The sequence below is a fragment of the Microtus pennsylvanicus genome, chromosome 2 (genome assembly GCF_037038515.1).
Source record: "Microtus pennsylvanicus isolate mMicPen1 chromosome 2, mMicPen1.hap1, whole genome shotgun sequence".
Taxonomy (NCBI): Eukaryota; Metazoa; Chordata; class Mammalia; order Rodentia; family Cricetidae; genus Microtus; species Microtus pennsylvanicus.
Window position 1 is genome coordinate 109,361,980 of NC_134580.1, and position 20,666 is coordinate 109,382,645.

At 52.4% G+C, this 20,666-nt stretch overlaps 1 protein-coding gene across 3 annotated transcripts; it reads right to left on the reverse strand.

Annotated features, from left to right (window-relative positions):
* Positions 1 to 1,161: 1,161 nt before the first annotated feature.
* Positions 1,162 to 20,274, reverse strand: Siglec1 (sialic acid binding Ig like lectin 1). 3 transcript variants are annotated; one of them, XM_075962203.1, is made up of 22 exons: positions 20,140 to 20,273; positions 19,968 to 20,043; positions 19,399 to 19,758; positions 18,817 to 19,113; positions 17,850 to 18,116; positions 17,352 to 17,606; positions 15,300 to 15,599; positions 14,387 to 14,644; positions 12,582 to 12,902; positions 12,013 to 12,270; positions 11,394 to 11,696; positions 8,994 to 9,254; positions 8,580 to 8,891; positions 7,906 to 8,157; positions 7,377 to 7,646; positions 7,041 to 7,292; positions 6,416 to 6,721; positions 5,629 to 5,889; positions 4,336 to 4,635; positions 4,002 to 4,104; positions 3,586 to 3,658; positions 1,162 to 3,188 (listed from the first exon to the last, which is right to left on the reverse strand). In XM_075962203.1, exons 2-22 carry the CDS (start codon positions 20,014 to 20,016, stop codon positions 3,129 to 3,131), a joined length of 5,118 nt encoding a protein of 1,705 aa, XP_075818318.1. In that variant the 5' UTR covers positions 20,017 to 20,043; positions 20,140 to 20,273; the 3' UTR covers positions 1,162 to 3,128. The 3 variants fall into 3 exon arrangements, with proteins under 3 accessions (XP_075818318.1, XP_075818319.1, XP_075818320.1); XM_075962204.1 differs by having other exon boundaries at positions 3,174 to 3,255; positions 20,140 to 20,274; XM_075962205.1 differs by lacking the exon at positions 1,162 to 3,188 and adding an exon at positions 3,238 to 3,321 and having other exon boundaries at positions 20,140 to 20,274.
* Positions 20,275 to 20,666: the final 392 nt, after the last annotated feature.

The window sequence follows — 20,666 nt, forward strand, 5'->3', positions numbered from 1 at the left end:
GCCTTCCCACTGATGTTGTGTATTTAATATTTCAGGTTCTGGTTATAATGGATAATGTTGTTATGAACATTCTAGTACAGATTTCAGGGTGACATAAGCCCTTACTTTTCCTGAGTAAATAAATGCCCAAGAATAGAATGTCAGGGTCAAGGGAAGAATATTTTATCCTTAATGGACATTGGCAAATCATTTCACAAAGTTGTCATGTTTAAAGTATGATGCTAAAAATAAAAATTAAAAAATAAATTATGATGCCATTTTATAAAGATCACAGGAAAAATCAAATCCATGGCATTAGAAGTCAAGCTAGGCCGGGCGGTGGTGGCGCACGCCTTTAATCCCAGCACTCGGGAGGCAGAGGTAGGCGGATCTCTGGGAGTTCAAGGCCAGCCTGGTCTACAAGAGCTAGTTCCAGGACAGGCACCAAAGCTACAGAGAAACCCTGTCTCGAAAAAAACCAAAAAAAAAAAAAAAAGAAGTCAAGCTAGTAGCCACACTTTGGGGGGTTGGGTGTGGGGTATTCTGGGGTGCTGGTGTTTCTATTTCTTGATCTGATGTGGATAACATGGATGTGTTCCATCTAGAAACACCGTTGAGCTGACTCACTTACCATGTGATGATGTTTGAATTTCAGGTTTAGTTCAGAAGTCTAAGGGCTTCAAACCACTAAGGATTGAGCCAACTAGCCTCTCTGAGCATTCTTCAACACACCCCCTTGGGAGGACATGCGAGCCAACAAAGACCCAAGTCACATGTTCCCAAACCCGCAGTGCCCACCACCCTTTGGTCATCCTTGATAGCCTGGAACATCTTCCTGCCCTAGGTTTGTTCTCTCCTTGTCCTGCCTCTGGGTTAAAGCTGGCTTTTTGTCCTACTCAACAAAATTGTGGAAGAAACAATGTCACAAGACGTATACAGAAACAATGTCACAAGAGGTATACCGAACCTGTGCTGGTCCTTAGGAGTGAGCAGCCCATTATAGGAGCTATGGGGAGTAGGAAGGGGCACGGGTGACTTCAGCAGACGGTGTGAGGTGAGCATCCTGTGATTTACACTCCCTGGCCTCCTGCCCACAGACGGCGTCTGAGACACTGGACTATTAATTGAATTCTGTGGATTCTCACCTAGGCACTTTGGTTGCAAGAACAAAACCGACTCCAGTTGAATCCTGGAACGGAAGTTTATTGGAGGAACAGGCTAGAAAGGCTCCTGGAGAAAAGATGGTATTCAGGCACAAAAACAAAAGGGACTGAGGAGGATCAGAAGTTCAAGGTCGTCCACTCTCAGTCATTTAATGAGATTGAAGTCAGTTTGAGCTACGTGAGACCTTGTTGGAGGCAGGGGAGGAAGGAAAGGGAGAAGAAAAAAAGCGGTCCTAGAACAAGCAAGAGCACCGTTGGCTACACAGTTACTCCTTTCCTGAGCCATTCCCAACCTTCTAGCCCTATTCTGGCCCCACCACTCTCCCGGTTCTCAGCTCCAGGCCCTTTGTTCGTGACACCATCACACTACCAGGCTGCGGCAGGAGTCGCCAGCCCACTGCAGGCCCGGTTCCTCCCATCCCTGACCTCCCAGGACACTTCATTCCTTCTTGGTGACAATCATTTGTTTCAACAGATTTGGAGCATGGGCATCCAGGAAATGAACAACTGTTCACTTTGCCATGGAGAGAAATCCTGGTTCATATTTGAACAGATAACACCCCTGTCTGCTCCTCGCTCTTGGAAGAGCTGGTACAGCTGTAGGGTTGGGAGGGACCACACCCTGTACAGAGATGTCTGCCTGGCATGCCCTTGCCCTACTCAGTGTGATGGTTTGAATGAGAATGGCCCCCATAAGCCCAGGTGTTTGAATGCTTTGTCCCTGGTTGATGAGCTGTTTGGGAAGGATTAGGAGGTGTGGCCTTGTTGGGGTAGGTGTGTCTCTGGGGGTAGGCTCTGAGATTTCAAAAGTCCACACCAGCCAAGCAGGGGTTCTCTCTCTCTCTCTTTCTCTCTCTCTCTCTCTCTCTCTCTCTCTCTCTCTCTCTCTCTCTCTCTCTCTCTCTCCTGCTGCTGCCTGAACTATAAAGCTCTCAGCTCTTACTCTGGCGCCACAACTGTCTGCTTCCCACCGTGATGGTCATGGGCTAACCCTCTAAAACTGTAAGCAAGGCCCCAGCTGAATATATTCTTTTCTAAGAGTTATCTTGGTCATGGTGTCTCTTTACAGCAAAAGAACAGTAACTAAGACACTTGGGACCACCAGGCCTAGGTTTCTTGTTTTACCATACAGGAGGGAAAGCCTTCCAGGAAACCCAGAACCAGAGTGTCCAGGGACACTGAGTCAGAGCCAAGTGTGAGGAAGGCAGTCTCTTCAATATCAAAAGTCCTAGGGCTGAGTCCACAGTTGGGATCTTTCAGAAATACAGGTTCCAAATGCAGTCAAGACTCAGAATAAAGAGGACATTTCCCAGTCTCCCTCCCAGCATGGTGTGTCTATGTGACCAAGTTCTAGCTGCTGAGGAGTGGGTAGAACTGACAACCATACTTTCCAGTTCTACAGACCGTGGGGACAGGCGTACCCTTCACTCCTCTCTTCCTTCTCACTGTAGGACCAAGCTCACTGCAGTCACCTGAACCTCATAATCAAAGGCAACATTTGGGTGATGGAGAAAAAGCAAGAGAGAAGGATTCTAAGCCCCAATATCTTATTCTTCCATAGCATAACCAGTACAGGAGAGAAAAATAAAATTCTATCACTCGGAAGTTACTGTATTGTTAAAACAGCCTGACTTATATTCTCTCTGGTACAGAGTATCTTAGCAAGTCTGTGAGGACCCGGATGTCATTCTAACCAATTAAGAAAGTCCATGGTGGCCTTTGAAAAGAAAGAGGCAAAGGGACACAGAGGGAAGCTTCACAGAGAGACGTGGGCAACATGGCTGACTCAGTCTCAGAGCCCTGGAGGCAGCCACTTGGCCTCCATTCACCTTTCCATCGCTTTTCTTAGGAATGAGAGGCTTGGAAGCAGGTCTTGGAAAGTCAGATGTTACCGTGCTGCTGGTGCAGACATAGGCAGGACTTTGATCACAACACCTGAGTTGTCAGACAGCGTCAACCACTTCCTCCTGAGGGCAGGTAAGTCCATCAGCTCAGGGATGTGACACAAGATGATGTCTCATGTGTGGATGCATCCAGTCCTAGGAGCTTCCCGTAAAGAAAACCTGAGTCACAGGAGGTCCCACACTGACCTGTGGTCCTAGGAAGAGGTCATCTGCAGAAGAGGAATACTCTAGGGGAGGGAAGATGGCCTTTCTCTCCTGCCTATCACCTATCAGACCTGAGGAAGAAAGACTTCAAAATAGAGGGGGAGGCACAGGAAATGCCTTGGTAAGGCCACCCGTGCCAACGAATCATGCACCCGGCAAACACATAGCTGCTCTGAGCCTCAGTCAGAAAAGCTCTCCCAGCTCCCCCAAAGAGACCCAGGCTCCTGTGTGCCTCTCTCAGCCACCCCTGGTCCCAGTCCTGTCCTAGGAATGGGAACGCTGTCCAGATGCCAGATGGTACTGTCACACCTACGCATGCCCACATATGGATATACCTGCAGAGTGTCTTTATGGGTGGTCATCTCTGCTGAGTTCTTGTTCACGTTCATCTTATGAGAATGCCTCCTTCTGCATGGGCAAGAGCAGACTTAGTCAGAGTCCCTCCCCGCAGCTTCCCCGCCTCCCCCACTGCAGAGGGCAATAGCCCTGCGCAGTGTGGGACACCTCGTTTGCTTCCTCCCCAGCTCCTTCTTCAGCACAGAGGAGAAACAAGCAAAGGAAAGCTACTGCAAGATAAACTGGAGAGGTGATTTGGGAGGGGATCCCCAAATTTGGAGAGGGCAGGAAAAGGGAAATTTGAGGGCTGTGAATTCTGTAGGGGAGAATTTCCCTCCAAAGATTTGGGGGACAATGGAGGGAATGGGGAGAGCTGAATGAAGTATCCCAGCCCCCCACCTAGCTCTGGACCCACCTCCAGGTGTGCCAGGCTCCCAGGCCCAGCAGCAGGCACAGGAAGCCTGCCAGAAATCCCAGGACCCAGAGCAGCCGCTGGAACAGCTGCAGCCGGTGCAGAGCTGTAATATAAAGAGGAAGCTGAGGAGCTCTCTGGGCTCCAGGCCCCCATCACTCCCTCCTGAGGCGACCCAACCGTAGTAGAACTGACTTTAACTTTCACTTCACCTCCAAGTCCCATGCAAGAGAGCCCCCATGCAGTCTATTTAGACTAGACAGACAAGTTGTCTAGTGGCAGAAGTCTGAGCAGGAAGTGAGAATCTTGTGCAGAGTGATCCAGCCATTCTCCTCACCTCTGGTCCCAAAGGAGGCCGAGGCTGAAGCAGAGCCCAGGCTGTTGGAGGCAGTACACACGTACTCCCCCTGAGTGCTGGCTCCGAGTTCCTCTATGTCCAGTCTCAAGGCATTCGGGGAGGCAAAATGAACGTGGGCTTTGGTGGGAACACCCTGAGGTTGGTTGGAGGCTACGAGTTGACTGCCCAGGTGGAGGGTGAGGCTGGCCGGAGGCTCACTGTCCACTCGACAGTCGAGGATGCCCTGGAGGCCACCCTGAGTCTCCTCAAACACTGTCAGAGTGGGCGTCTTGGGAGGATCTGTGGGGAAGAAGAGGATAGTGACTGTAGACACCGACCAAAATTCCTCCCTCAGCTGTGGCCTTGCTGTCCTTCCAGGAAACAGTGAAGATCATTTCCTCACTCCCGAGGCAAAGGTGACATTAGGGGAAGGGGAAGGGTGCCTCAGTCAGTAAAGTAGTTGCCACATAAACATGAGGGTGATCTGAGTTCGATCCCTAGCACTCATGTAAAAATTTAGACTCCTAGTACTGTGGAATCACAGTGGAGTGCTGTGGACATCCAAATTTGCTGAATTGATTCCATGGGGGACCTTATCTCAAAAGATGGGGTGGAGCGTAATAAAGATAGTGGCCTCTACCCGCCATGTACATGTGCACAAACGGGTACATGCATGCACACAGCACGCACACACACACACACACATTTTTAAATGGCATTGTGGGACTTTGGAACTGGATCTCAAGATGTCTTGCAGCTTCTCTTCTGCTTCCTGAAACAACCTTGTTTTGGAAAGCTCAGGCCAGCCTGCTGACCATGTATGGCCACTCTGCGGTCACAGGTGAAGCCATCTTAGACTGTTCTTTCTCAGCAGAGCCACTAGTTAACTGCAGCCAGGAGACCAGAACTGCCAAGCTGAGCCCTGTCCAGATTTCTAACTCACAGAATTGTGAATTTGGGATAACTTGTTACCAAGCAGTAACTGATTGATACAGCTTGGGCTCAGATGATGAATGGCCTGAGAAAACCAAGCCTAATGATGATCTCCTGTGCATCAGGCATTCAACCTGCTTTATCTTCTGTATTCATCCCAAGAGGATAGGATGAATGTGCCCTCTGTTTCAAAGGTGGGGAGCGAAAGCATAGATACACAGCCACATACAACCAGCCAGCGGGAATGCTAGTGTTCTAAGATCCCATACCTATCTTCAAAACTCTTACTCTATGCAGAGGAAAAGACCTGATAGAGACAGATGAGATGTGGAGAGACAAGGCAGGTGGGTTCATACTCACAGAGGACACGGAGCATGACAGGAGCAGAGGTAGTGACCCCGGTGGGCAGTTCAGCCCTGCAGTGGTACAGCCCAGCCTGAGCCCGGGACACATGGGTGAAGGAGAGTGTGGGCACAGGCTGTGTACGTAGCGGATGGCGATTCCAGAACCATGTGATGGTAGAGTTGTCCGTGGGCTTGGCGCCACCAGGGAGGTGGCAGCTTAGGTTTAGGGCTATGCCCTCTGGCACGTCCAATCCTGGCTCAGCTGCCACATGTATGTCTGTGGTAGAAGGACAGGTAAAATGATCAGGGACCTGTACCTTGTGGGGTGATCTCAATCTATCTTGGGCTCAAGGCCCTCCACAGTGGGGCTGTGTCTCTCGCATAAAAACATGATGGTATCGCATTCTGAGGTTCCCATGACAGGGCTGAACCTCCAGCATCAGAAAAGGCCATCTGAAGTGTGAAGCTGTGTCTTGCCCTCAGCCTGGGATTCTCAAAGGCGGGTGTCTGTCTTGATCTCACTGCAGGCTTCCCCAGTGAAGGGCATGTGAGGTCAGGCTGTCTCCTCCCACTCCTTCCAGAAGACATTAATACCCTTCCTTACTTCAATGATAGGGCTGCATTATCCCCTCGGCCTGGTCTACCCCTTCCCCGAGGGCCATGCCTCCTCCAGCAGATCAGACTTCTCAGGGAGGAAGTAGTTCACTCATACGCCTTCAGGGTGGCAGGTCCTCACATGGGATCCAGCCCCACAACACCGGAATCCCAAACCCTAGCCCCCTCCTCACCCCTGTCCCACTCACCAGTCTCCCCCGGGAGCTTCTGCGTGGTAGTGATGGAGCCCAGTGCATTCCGGGCTGTACAGACATAGACACTGTCATCGCCTCCGGTCACGCCTTGCACCTGCAGTCGAAGAGCATTTCGGGACACCTGGATGTGGCCTGTCCCTGATGCAGAGCTGGGAAGCTCATGGCTGGCAGCTAGCACCTTGCCGTTGTGGGATAGGACCAGCTCAGCAGGTGGTTCGCTGTCCACAGTGCACTGTATCATGACCGTGAGCCTGGCCCTCGAGTCCCGAAAGGAAGACAGGACAACATCCCGAGGGGCATCTAGAGGTAGGGCAGAACACAGAGGGGGGCCCTGCAGAGACGTGCATGGTTCTCTGCCCATCTGCCCAATGTTGGTGAATCTCGTTTCCAGACAAATGTCCCCCTCCTAAAAATGATGCCTTATCAAATGCCTGTGGGCAGAGCCCTTCTTGCAGGGTTCCTAGGGCCGTGATATCTCCGTCTTCATTGCTAATGCCCTCTTTTCCCCCAAGTGCCCATTTCTAGACCGTCTGTAGTGCCATGCCCACCCTAAGCCAGTGCTGGGAGCACCCTCTGCCACCCTCACCCTTGAAAGCCACAGCCAAGGAACCCTGCTTACAGAGAACTCGCAGGGTGGCAGGTCGGGAGCCGCGTGTGCCCTGAGTGTCATGCACCTGGCAAGAGTAGGCGCCGGCGTGAGCCCGCGTAGTCGCTAGAAACTGGAGTGAGGGAGCTGGCCCCTCCTGAAGCCAGCGGCCATTGTGAAACCAGGCATAGAGAGTGGGTGGGAGGGCAGCAGGGTCCTCGCAGGTCACTGTGACAGGCTCCCCCTCGGACACAGTAGCAGAAGGAGCCATCTTCACTCGGACACCTGAACCAAGGGGTCCAGAGTCAGTTTGGCGCAGGTAGATGGTTCAGGTAGCTCCCTCCCCTGCAGCCTTGGTCCCTGTTTCACCTTCTAGGCGAAGCTCCAGGGAGGTGTTGACCTTGCCCAATGGGCTGTGGGCAGAGCAGCTATAGAGACCCTCATCACTAGGCCTCGGGTCCCGAAGTTCTAGGCGCAGGGTGTTGGGGACAGAGGCTTCAGATGAAGAGGTTAGCAGGCGCCCGCCGAGGCTAAGAGCTAGCTGGGCGGGTGGGCGACTATCCACAGTACATAGCACCAGGGCCAGCCGCCTAGCCTGCGTCTCTAGGAGGTAGGTCAGTCGCAGGCTTCGGGGGGCATCTGTAGAAATCCAGGAGGCGTACAGAGTTCAGAAGCAGACTTGAAAAGGCCAGTTAGAAGGAGCAGGAGAGTTCCCTACTGTCTGCCTTTCTAGGGAGAAGACCCATCCCCATCTCTCCCAACTCTTAAGGTCCCTTGTCCCTTGCTCCACAGCGGGCTGGTAGCAGAGTTCTTAGGCTGCACACTAGGGGGCTCTCCCGTGCCCTGATCCCCCTGAGTTTCTGTCTTTCCACCATTGCCCGCACCCAGCCAGACTCACAGAGGACATCCAGGGTGACAGGTCTGGAGAGGTGAGGTGCCTGGCCAGGGAGTCCCACACCGCAGCGGTAGGAGGTGGCATCTATGACTGTGACATTGGGCAGGGAGATGGAACGGGCACCAGGAAGTTGTTGCCCACCCTTGTACCATGTGTAGCTGAGCGGGCCCTGCTTGGCAGTCCACACCAAGCAGGTCAGGTTGACCTGCTGACCTTCCTGCACAGTGGCATTGGGCCATGCCTGCACGCGCACAGCTGGGGAAAGGAGGAAGTCACAAGTGAGTGTCTTAGAGCTGTGTGAAACAAGCCATTATCTCCACATGGCCCAGGCGGCTGTTACTGAGAGACACTTCAGGCTGCCCAGGAACACTGCTACTAAAGGGGTCCATAGGTTGAACCTGGGGGTCCTGAGTAGAGTTCTTCAAAGTCCAGACGGTCCCAAGCCCCTCCCTGTCTCTGGCTAAGGGTGAATGGGTGGAAAGAGCTCCCTGGACAGCTGTGGTCTCTCTTGAGATGTCTTTTCTGGTTAGTTTTATGCACCGGGCACCCAGTTTTTAAACAAGGCCTTTCATGTACCCCAAGTCCAGAAACCATACCCCTAATTAGCATAGGGTTGGGGCTCGGGCTTATGCTCCTAGGCTAGAACCTCCTGCATCCTCTCATCTCTCCACACTGACCCTGAGCATCGAAATCGGCTGTAGCGGAGGCCTGGCCCAGCGTGTTGGTGGCCTCACAGGTGTAGGGGCCATCATCCTCCAGTCCCGTAAAGTTGATCTCCAGACGCAGTTCATTGGTGCTCACAGTCACATGCAGCCGGGAATCACTGCTCGCCAGTTCCTCTGAGCCTCGTCGGGTGGAGGCCACGAGGCGGTTCCGGTGAAAGAGCCGCAGCTGAGCTGGAGGGTCGCTGTGGACATTGCAGACCAGGAGGCCGAGTCGTGTAGGGCCTGCGCCTAGCAGGGCACTGAGTGTGGCCTGGCGTGGGGTGTCTACATCAGATGAGGAGGGTCAGGATGTGTCTAGGTTGTCCCTCATGCAAGGTCTGTTGTGGAACACCTCCCTTCCCCCACGTGAGTGGAAAACAGCCTTACAGGATACATGGAGGCTGACAGGGGCAGCCAGGCTGGCAGTAGCTGTGTCTGGAGCCTGAGCTTGGCAGTGGTAGGCACCAGCTTGCCTCAGACTTATGGCCGCAATGCGGAGTGTAGATGAGGTTGAACTTAGGAGAGGTCGGCCATCCTGATACCACTGGAAGGAGGTCCCCTCGGGGATCCCTGTGGGCACCTGGCAGCTCAGGACCACAGCCTGGCCCTCCTGGAGCTCAGGTGATGGTGAAACCTGGACCCAGGCTCCTGCAGGAGAAAATGGGGTAGATGAGGGCTTGCCACAGTCCCTCCCGTTTTTTGGTTCTGTTTGTGTCTCCAGAAGAGTGAAGTGCCCCAGGCCTGTGTCTACAGCTGCTGAAGGCTCCCTCAGGTCCGGATCCTAGTCTTCCCTGCCCCTTGCCTGAAATGTGTCTTGTCCTGGACCTTACTTCTTACCACCCGGAGTACAGGTTTCTGGTTTGTTTTGTTTTTTTCTTTGGTATGAGTTGGTTGGTCTTTTGGTTTGGGTTTTTTGAGACAGAGTCTTACTCTGTAGCACCGGGCTAACTTAGAACTCACTGTGTAGCCCAGGCTGGCCTTGGATTTATGATGACCTTTGCTTCAGCCTCCTGAGGGCAGGGATTAACCATATGCCGCATTTGAATTTTGGGTTTTGTTCTGCCGATAGTTCTCACCTGTGGCAGGTGAGCCTCGGCAGAATGGAGTTGATATGCTCTACAGCCAGGACCTGGCATAGCACCTACATGGGTTAGCCCTAAGAAAGGATGGTTTGACCACAAAGCGCTGCCTGAGGGGGGCTGGTTCATGCTGGGGCCTCTGAACTGACGACTGTCAGCTGCATTCCCCAGGAGTAGCCCAGGGTTTGAAGGGAAGGTTGACAACAGCTGGGTTTTCCCAGCCTTCTCTGGCCAAGTCCTTCACCCACGATGTAGTCATGACAGCCCAGAGAGGGGGGAGTGGGCATAAAGGAATCAGGGGTCAGACAGTGAGGAGGAGAGACACTAGAGCCGTGATGGAAGCCAAGGCCAGGGCTAAACTAGCCCACGGTCAGCAGGGCAGCTACTTCAGGATGCTCCCATGACCCTCAGTCTCTGCCTAACATATGGATGAATAAGTTAGGGGGCTGGAGAGGTGGCTCAGAGATCAAGAGCACTGGCTGCCCTTCCAGAGGTCCTGAGTTCAATTCCCAGCAATCACATAGTGGCTCACAACCATGTATGATGAGATCTGGTGCCCTCTTCTAATATGCAGGCATACATGCAGGCAGAACACTATACATAGCAAATAAATAAAATATTTTAAAAAAGAGGTTGAATCAAAGCAAATGTCCCAACTATCACCACTTCACATTCTGAGAGAAGGATGTGTGTCTCCTTGGCCCTGGCCTTGTGGATATCACCTTTCCTTTTTCCTGCTGTATTTCCCTACATGGACTTTTTATATTGTTTTCTTGAGACATATACACCCCAGGCTGACTTTAAATTTACTCTCTCCTTGCCTCTGCCTCCTGAAATATCTGACTTACAGGGGTTTGCTACTTTGGATACCTGTTCTAGGAGACTTTCTATAAAGAATATATATATATGTAATATATATGAATATACAGGAGACTTTCTATAAAGAATATATATGTGTGTATATGTATACATATATGTAACATATATGAATATACAGGAGACTTTCTATAAAGAATGTATATGTGTATATATGTATACATATATGTAATATATGTATATACAGAAGACTTTCTATAAAGAATATATGTAATATATGAATATACAGGATACTTTCTATGGAGAATATAGATGCATATGTGCATACATATATGCAACACAAATGAATATATCACACACGTGCATATATAGTATATGCATATGTGTTTATACATATGTGAATAAAGAAGATAAATATATTATTTGTATGAATATATATTGTCATATGTATAACATGCATGTACTGGATTTTATATGAAAATGTTTAAGTGAAGCAAAATTACATTACAAAATAAGCTGCGTTAGAAAACTCTCTAGCCAGCTGGGCATGGTAGCTCACATCTGTAATCTTAGCCCTGAGGAAGCTGAGGCAGGAGTCTGAGTCTGGCGTGGATGCATAGTAAGTTCAGAGACTCCCTGTCTCAGAAGATCAGGAAGGGAGGGAAAGAGGGAGAGAGAAGGGAGGGAGGGAGGGCAGGCTCCAGCCGAAACAAGCCACCTGTGCGGTTACCTTACAGGCACTGCAGTTAGTGCAGGTGGGAACAGTGGACACCAAGGGAGACCTTGTGAAGGCTCCAGCCTGCACACGTCTGCATGGAACTCACTGTGCGGTGTCTGGCTGGAGCAGTTCTGGATCTCAGGGTTCACCCGAGGTCAGAGGGCTGACACTCACCTCTGACCTGGAAGAAGAGTGAACTGTTGGCTGATCCGAGAGCATTGGTGGCCTCACAGTGGTAGTTTCCAGAGTCCTCAAGACCTAGTTCTCGAATCTCTAGCTGCAGGGAGTTGGCTGTGGCCTTGGCCTGGATTCTGCCATGGGAGGGACGCTGGGGTTCCAAGTTGGTGGCCAGGAGGTGCTCCCCACGGAATAGAGACAGGTGAGCCAGGGGACGGCTGTCCACAGTGCAGACAAACACAGCCATGTGGCCCTGACTCACATCCAAGAGAGCTGACAGCTTTGGAGGGTCTGGGGCATCTGCATGAACAGGAATCGGGGTAGTTACTCAGGCGACTCTAGCCAATCTCACTACATTCTAGCTATCACTCTGTGCTCCCTCCTCTTGGACATACTCCATAGCCCATCTGGTCATTCCAAGCTGGCATTTATCTCCTCAGGCCCCAAGCCCAACCCTACCCCCGCCCGTCCCTCCACCCCCCAGGTCCCTCCATCCCTCAGGTCCCTTTGCCCTCTAGGCTCCTCCATTCTTCAGGCCCCTTCACCCTCCTTGCCCTTTAACACACAGCCCTACCCCTCTGCCCTCCAAGCTGTGATGCCCTCAGTCATCACCCACACAGCACACTTAGGACCACAGGAGCTGAGAGCAGAGCCCCGTCCTCAGTGAGGAGGCGGCAGGCGTAGATGGCAGCATCGGTTCTGGCCACGGGCTGCAGCCTTATAGTCTCCAGTGGTCCCTCGGTCCACAGCACCCCATTCCGGAACCAGGAGAAGTTGGCAGAGCTGACAGAAACTTCCTGGCTCACATTGCAAGTTAGGTTGGCCTCTGTGCCCTCGCGCAGTGTGTCCGACGGAGAGATGACCAGGACAGTGGCTGGAGGATAGGCAGAGGGACTCGCTAGGGACAGTCCTCTCTCTGGTTAGCCTCACTTAAAGCCCACCCTGACCCAGGTTCGCTTTCCAACTTTAGGGAAGGATGGAGAGGAAAGCCAATAAGTTGTGGGGGCATAGAGGGTCATGGAAAAGGGGCGAGCCTCGAAGTCCCAGGATGTAGAGGGAGGGACATTGAAGCTCCCTCTGCTTCCTCCCATTGTAGACAAAGGTCGTTTTGCCTGGTCAGTTTGCTCAATGCAGGGGTAGTTTGAGCTCAGGTTACCGCTCCCTCTGTCCTCCTCTACTCCTTACCCTTAGCATTGAAGGTGGCTGAGGCAGAGGAGTTGCCCAGTGTGTTGCTGGCCTCGCACAGGTACATGCCCTCGTCCTCTAATACTGGGTTCTGAATCTCCACACGCAGTGAGTTGGAGGCTCTGCGGACCTTTGTGCGCGAGGAGCAGCTCCCACACCCCGATGGAAGAGAAGTGGCCACAACGTGGCCCTTATGGAGAAGCTGCAGATGAGCTGGGGGGTCGCTGTCTACGTGGCACAAGAGGAGGCCACGCCGGCTAGCCCCAACACCAGAGGTATCCAAATCCAGCCTGGCAGTGAATGTGGGCTTTCTTGGGGGGTCTGTGGAGAGGAAGAGCAATCGGCACTCATTTCATGGCTAGGTGAGAGCCCCAGGTCTACTTTAGCCTGGCTAGGCTCCAAGAAGCACACTAAGCAGTCACACACAGCTATGTAGAGTGGGCACAGCTCAAGGGTTCCCAGACGACATTGGCATTCATCTGTGCTCCTTATCTACCACTGAACTGAGTCTTCCCAGAAGGGGAGCCATTTTCCAGCTGGGATCAAGGTGTTGCTGCCTCGCATGTCCCATCTACCTCTGAAGCCGAATACCCTCAGGGAAGTCCCCATGACCGCTGCTGTCTACACCCACTCCTGTCGCTAAACAATACCTCAGAGTTCATCTCACCTCCATTCGTTCCCTAGCCTAGATCCTGACATACTAGATATAACACCTAAGACGGCCTCCCTAGCTTTGCTGCTGTTTCGGCAGTTTTGATGTTGAAGGGTGTTGACTTGAAGGCTCTAGAACCATCTAGAAGATGAACCCATGGACACGGTGTGGGGTTTCTAGGTTAAATTAATTGAGGTGTTATGATCCACCCTAAAGGTGGGTGGCATCCTACCATCGGCCAGGGTCCCAGCCTGAATAAAAAGGAGAAAGTGCCAGGTGATGGTGGCACACACCTTTGCACTCGGGAGGCAGAGTCAGATGGATCTCTGTGAGTCTGAGGCCAGCCTGGTCTACAAGAGCTAGTTCCAGGACAGACTCCAAAGCTACAGAGAAACCCTGTCTCGACAAACCAGAGAGAGAGAGAGAGAGAGAGAGAGAGAGAGAGAGAGAGAGAGAGAGGGAAAGCGTCAACCTCTGCCTCCCTCTGCTTCCTGACTGCAGGCCAGCTGCCCTCCCCCTACGGCCTTGACTCCGTGCTCAAGCTGGAAGTCAGAAGAAGCCCTCCCTTCCTCGTGTTGTCTTGTGCAGCAGCCAGAAGAGTCACTAAGTGATTCTAGAGTTGAACACGGGGCCTTGTACATGCTAAGCAAGTGCTAAAAAAAAAAAAATGGTTCTGTTCTAGAGATTTCTCAAAACACGTGACCAAAAGACAGCAAGCAGACCAGTCTCCCACATAATCTCACTCCGGCACTAGAAAACCCATGAATGCACCCGCTGGAGGAGGCCGTCAAGTGTGACCCTAGGGTTCATACGGAGCATCAATCTTGGGGGACACAGAGGAGCTGGTCAGTCTGTGGGACACATGCACATCTTTTTGAAAAGCGTGATATCTGATTCCTGAGGGTGGGACAAGCTGGGACCTAGAGTCATGGTATATTTTAGGAGCAAAGGCTGGGTCTGGACGTTAGAACTTAGGGATCTAAGATCTGCCTCGTCTCCCCAACTTCCAGCCCAGGTTGATAGGGTCCATTGTGGAAAGGCCTATGAACATTCTCTGATGTGGACCTAGGGTCAGGAGACTAAGAAAGGGTGTGGCTGTTGGGGTCCCAGTGGGATAATCCCACATCGTGGGCGGTGCGGCCAGGCAACTCACAAAGCACAGTGAGGACGGCGGGCTGGGAGGGGCCGCTGGTGCTGGGGCCAGTCTGTGCCACACAGTAGTAGGAGCCAGCATCCGTGCTGGAGGCTGCAGGAAGCTGAAGGTCGCTGCCGGATCCCTGGAGAAGTAGCGCTCCGTTCAGGTACCAGGAGAAGCGAGCGTCAGATGATGGGCTCAGGCCGCTCCTGCAGCTCAGAGTCACGGCCTGCCCTTCCACCACCTGTGCTGAAGGACTGATGAGGAGCCGAGCCACTGGAGGAGGGGGACAGAGAATAGGCTTGGGTAAGCTGTGAGAGCCCTGGCCCTCGGTGCGGCTCTGCAGGAAGCCCTCTGGGCATCTCTCTTCACACACCGAGGTGGGCTTTGTGGCCTCAGGTATCAGTTCAAATGCACTGAAGCCAGTGTTACCTCAAGACAGGCTTATGGCACCTGTACTGAGGGCTAGGAATGTAGCTCAGTTGACAGAGCGCTTGCCTAGCATGGCTGAAGGCCAGGGCTCTGTCCCCAGTACTGCATAACCAGACATGGTGGGGAGAAAAAAACAGCAAAAATCTGGCTTGAAGGATCAGCTATGCCTCCCAGGGCCTTGGAAGGAAGAACAAACAATGTGTGCTCCAACAACTGGTGAATTCTACTCCTCTGTCTCCCACATCTAATGCCTAACAAAGATCCTGACCCCAAAGCTAAAAAAATAAAAAATAAATGATGTCTATAAAAGACCCTCCAAGTACAGAGTCAGAGATATGGGAGAGAAATAATTTGATTGACTATGTTTTGCCTTCTCTTCCAGAAATCTCTAAGGCTGGAGTGACTATATGGGACCAGATCTTCCGTGGGACCTAGCCAGAGTTTGGTCCCTCCTTGAACACCCTCCACTGGTCCTCCCTGCAGTGCGTGCCCACATTACCGTTAGCATGGAAGTGCAGGCTGGAAGTTGCGCTTCCAAGGGAGTTGGTGGCTTCACATGCGTAGTCCCCACTGTCAGCCGGCTGCAGGTCTCGGATCTCTAGGCGCAGGGAGTTGGGGGTGGAGGACATGCTGAAGCGAGGATTGAGGTCATTTTCTCCAGAGCTGGAGGCCAGCGTGAGGCCTCCGTGTGAGAGCACCAGTGTAGCCAGGGGCTCACTGACCACAGAGCAATGGAAGATGCCCACAAGCCCGGCCTGTGTCTCCAGGAAAGTAGTCAAGACTGGAGCAAGGGGTGGATCTGTGTGGGAACCAGAGGTGGCTTGTCATTCTCAGACGGATCACTTCCTGAATCCCCTGTGGTAGCCTATGCATTCCCTCTGCCCCCACAGAGCCCTGGAACAGAATGGTCTCAGACCCTCTTGAGCACTTCTGAATATACTTTACCTTCTGGATGGCCAAATCTTTTAGCCTGGTTAGCCCTCATGCCCACACTGCAAATGGAGGTCAGGGCTCCAAATTAGGTTCTCACTTTGTACCCAGGCTGGTCCCAAACTGGTGATCCCTCTGCCTCAGCAGCCTCCCCAGTGCTAGATTACAGTACTATCATGCCTGGCCAGTGTCTCATTTTAAAGATGAGAAAGCTGGAACAGTCCAGGCAGAGGGTAGCATTCTCGCCGAGCGATCAAAGGGACCATTAGCAACACAGTACAAACTGGCCCTGAGTGTCTCCCAGTGAGTGAGGTGCTCCAAGGGAGACACAGAGTCACACCTGTGGCCTTCCCAGTCAAACACATCTCAGGCAATTAAAAACTGAGGGGTAGCCTCCAAGAACTCCAAGAAGGACGGGGAAGGGTCAAGGACTGCCCATAAAGTCTAGAACCAGCATCCCAGTTTCTGCTGTGGTTCTGGCATAAGGGTCATGTTCAGGGGAATCTTGGGAAATGCGCCCTGACTAGGTGTGGCGTAAACAGACCTTACACACGCAACTGCAGGCACATACATACAGACGATTGTCCACTTACTATTCCTCCACTCAGGATTTTTCACCTTTATGGTGCTGTGAAAGTCAGGATAAACTGTGCTTTGAGCGTTGTCCTTTGCCTAGGCTAGTGGATTACAGCGTGACCCTCTCTCATGCTACTGGATGGTCAGCCATATACTGTGCCCAGCCTAGGAGAGCCACTGGCATTCTGGTGTATTGTGCTATCAGCAGGCTTCGGATGCTGGCATTCGGTGACTTCACGGGCTAGTTGGCACTTAATTGTGAGCTAGGCGTGTGTTAACTGGCTTGACCCAAGCGAGGCTAGCATGAGACTGATGCACGCATGTTTCCGGCTGACTGAACCAAACTCAGGCATTCGGAACCTGGATGGAGCGGATGCCTCTTCAACTTTGATTTATTTTTTTTTCTTTTTGTGACAGGATCTCACTATGCTGCCCTGGCTAGTCCAGAACTCATAGATATCCACTAGCCTCTGCAACCTGAGTTCTGGGGTTAAAGATGCGAGAAAAGTTCTTTGTGGTGTAGCCCTGTCATAATTCTAAGTGCACCTGTAGGAAGGTATGTAAGTAACAAGTGTGCATGTATACAGAGGGATAATTATATATATATATATATGATTATATATATATATGAATGATATATAATGTATACGCACATATGTGCGCGTGTATGCGTCTGGGATAAACAGTACAACCCACGTGCACATGCAGAGACAGGATACAGTGCCTGCAACATGAGGTCTACAGGCAGAGACTCTAGACTAAGGTATATGTTGAATGTTTTTGGATGTTCCCTACAACTTTTCATGAGGTTGAACTCTTTTCTAAATAAAACGCTTGTAAACATAGGAGGAGATGGAGTCTGGGAAGGTCAACCATGTGTAGGGATGCAAGCTGGGCACACGCTTATCCCCATTTGGCTGCCTAGCTCACATCTGGGTCAAGGGTGATGATACTATGTCAGGGACCCCAGGTTTCTTGCAGGAACTCCATCCACCCTTTGGACTTCCTCTGATGATGTCTGCTGCCCCACAGGTTGGCCACTTACATCTGACTACCACATTCACGGGGCCAGAGCGCTCACGGCCCAGGGTGTTCTGCACCTCACAGAAATAGAAGCCGGTATTGGCCCTGGTGACGGCAGGTAGGTGCAAGGTGGGAGAGTGGGCATCTTCCAGGAGAATGTTGTTCTTGTACCAGCTGTAGTGGAGCTCCTGGGGTGCCTCTTTGGGGATGGTACAGTCCAGCGTCACTGTCTCGTTTTCCAAGACAGGCCCCGCCGGGTTCCTCTTGATCTCAACCACTGCAAACGGCATGGAACGCACCCTTAGAGTTCTGGCTATTCATCAGCTTCAACCTCTACATGTTATACTGACATCCACCCCCACCCCATACAGGAGGAGCCTCCTCCAGTCACTCATTCCCAGGGCCCTCCTGACTTGCCCCCTGTGAGAAGGCATTGTCATGGGTATGCAAGCCTCTGGTACTGTCCTACCACCAGGTCCCCTCAGCTTTCTAGCTAGATCCAGCCTCAGCCAGAACTTACTAAAAACATGAAGGCTAACTGGGGGTGAAACCATAGAGCCCACATCATTTGTTGCTTGGCAGGTGTAGACCCCAGAATCATTCCAGGCTGCCGAGGAGAGCCGCAGCACACGGCCACCGGCTGGGAGGCTCACTCCATCCTTGGTCCACAGCACAGAACTGACGTCAGGATAGCTGCTGTTCACTTGACAGGTGAGCGTAACTAGATCCCCTGGAAGGATGTTCTTTCCTGAGGAGCTGAGGAGGATCTCCACACCTTTGGGGGCATCTGCAAAGAATGATGGGATGTCAGGAGTGGTGCGTGAGAACGGTGGGGTGTTTGGCACACTTCTTTCACGTCTCTGCTCTAAGGAAGACTGGAAGCCCAGGGCCATCTGTTCCCCCACCTCTCACACACTCCAGCCTCCCTCCTTTTCCAATGAGACTCTGAGAAAGTGGACTTGGCCTATGTGAGGCCATCAGTGGCTGCCAATGTGTGGCTATCAGTGTCCTATGTGTTCTAACTTTCTCCACATTCTGTGTGGGGATGATTGACATAGATCAGGTCATGAGCGCTCTACTTGCCTTGGTGACTTGTAGTCACTTCATTTCAGGGGGTCAAAGACAGCCAACATTGGTTCTCAGAAAAATTCATAAGCAAGGGGCTAAGAATCCTGCCACCCCCATCATGTGTGCATGAGGGTGCGTGTGCATGTGGTGGTCACAGATATGGGGTGCACACATATGCACACATATGGAGGCCAGAGGTCAGCCTTGAATGCTGCCCTCCTGGTGCTGTCTACCTTACTTCTTCAGGCAGAGTCTTTCATTAACCTAGAACTTGCCAGGTAGGCTAGGCTGTCTGGCCAGCACACCCCAGAGATCCATGCGTCTCTGCCTCCCTGGTACGGGGATGATAGGCATGGGCTGTTAGGACCCAGAGGGAGCCACAGAAATGGTGTTCCGTGACAGGGCTGTGACACACTCACGCTGCACTTGGAGGTAGACCTCTTTCTGACTGCTGAGCTGGGCCAGTGAGAACTGACAGCGTAGGGCCCGGCCGTGATCCTGCCAGGATAGGGGCATATGCAGGGTCTCCTGGTGACTGACGCCAGTGGGCTCAAGGCTCTGGTGACTGAAGGTCACAGAATGAGAAGGGTCCTGGCCTTCCCACCGCAGGCTGGCCTTCTTCTGTAGGCACACGTAGGGCGTAGAACAGTTGAAGTTCGCCTCCATGCCCTCACGTAGCTCCTTTGGGGCCGTAATAGTGGGAGCGCTGGGGTCCTCTGAGAACAAAGACAGGAATTCTCAGGGCTAGGCTACATCTCCCCTTAAACCTCTGTTCCCAGAACCCCAACCAAAGGGTGAGCTTGGTCAGGGGGGCCTCAAGGGAAGGAGAATTTTTGGTGATCACCTGCCCCCCAATATTACAGAGAGAAAGAGTGTTAGGCCAAGACCAGAGCAGGAGTTGAGGCTGAAGACCTGGGTAAGGTCCAAGCCAAAGGACAGGGTGGCAACAGTAGCCTGGGAGTCCCCAGGAGTGGTCAGTCCTCAGCCCTCAGCCTCCTCACTTGTCACGGTGACCTTGGTGCCTCTGACGTCTGACCAGCGGTTGACATCACTGATCTCAAAGCGGAAGTTGTAGTTGCCAGAGTCCTCAAGCTGCAGGTCTTTGAGTAACAAGTCACACACCTTGTGATCCATGTTCCCCATCAGCTCAGCGCGGCCCCTGAAGCGCTCTTCCACCTGGGTGGGGTCCCTCGAGTGGCTCACCACCTGCCGCTTGCCTGCATAGTCGTAGTACCAGATGGCTGTGATGCCATCGGGCACCTCTACACTGGCCGGGAAGCTGAAGATGCAGGGGATGAACAGGCAAGACCCCTTCAAGCCCTGCACATCCTTGGGACTGGAGACACCCCAAGTGGTCTGGCCTGGAGGCAGGTAGGAGAAGGACAGAAGAGAGGGCCTGAATGTACTTCAGAGCCCTGACACCTGCCCAAGAAGGGGTGCTCCAGACAGTGCACCCCCAGCAAGGACCTCTCAGTCCCCCAGGAATGGGATGTGCTCAGCCATATCTGGCTGCTGTGCCGGGTCCCCGGAGGCCAGACCTTGTGCAAGTCACTAGATCTGTGCAACTTACCTGCTGAGAAGACAGAGGCCAGCAGGAGCAGTGAGAAGAGGATACACATCACCAGTCCTCAGCTGAACTTGGGTACCTAAGAGAGCAGTGTGACCAGCTGGGCGGGCACCCAGAAGCCTCTTAGGGACACCCTGGGACACTTTGGTCCCAGGGGCTGCAGGTTTTATCTCACCTGCTATGTGGGCCAATCCAACAAGGAAGGCAGGGTTCCTACGGACTCCTGGGGCAGTCACCAGCAGGGAACCAGAAGCCTGAGTTCCTGGCGCAGAGAGTGACTAGAAATGCCCTCACTTGATGGCAGTGTCCCAGAAAGTCTTCTGTGTTCCTTGACTCCACCCCCTGAGGACTCAGCCTCAAGGCAGGAGAACAGTTGCCTCTCTTTCTTTACTTCTCCCTGGCCCCTCCCTATTACCCAAACCAAGAGTTCACAGACCCAGTGACGTATTCCAGTGCACCCAGAAAGCACAGTGGACTTACTTGAGGATTTGTCTCCTACCTCCAGTCTTACCAGCTACAGGTTAGAATGTATCTTACTGAACTTCCCAAAATGCTGAGGCTGCTTGCTTGTTTGTAGACAAAGTTCTCAACCCCATAGCTCAGGATGCTCTCAGACTCACAGAATGCTCCTTTGGCCTCCTGATAACTGGCTTTGAAAAAGTCATTCCTCGCAAGCCGTGGTGGTGGTGGCACACGCCTTTA

Bases quoted from the DNA above. Each gene is read 5' to 3' on its own strand.
- Siglec1 (XM_075962203.1), bottom strand. From the start codon at position 20,016: ATGTGTATCCTCTTCTCACTGCTCCTGCTGGCCTCTGTCTTCTCAGCA. The intron at 17,607-17,849 runs GTAAGTTCTGGC...TGCCGTTTGCAG, and splicing joins AGTTAGCCTTCATGTTTTTA to TGGTTGAGATCAAGAGGAAC. The intron at 12,903-14,386 runs GTGAGTTGCCTG...TCCTCTCCACAG, and splicing joins CGCCGTCCTCACTGTGCTTT to ACCCCCCAAGAAAGCCCACA.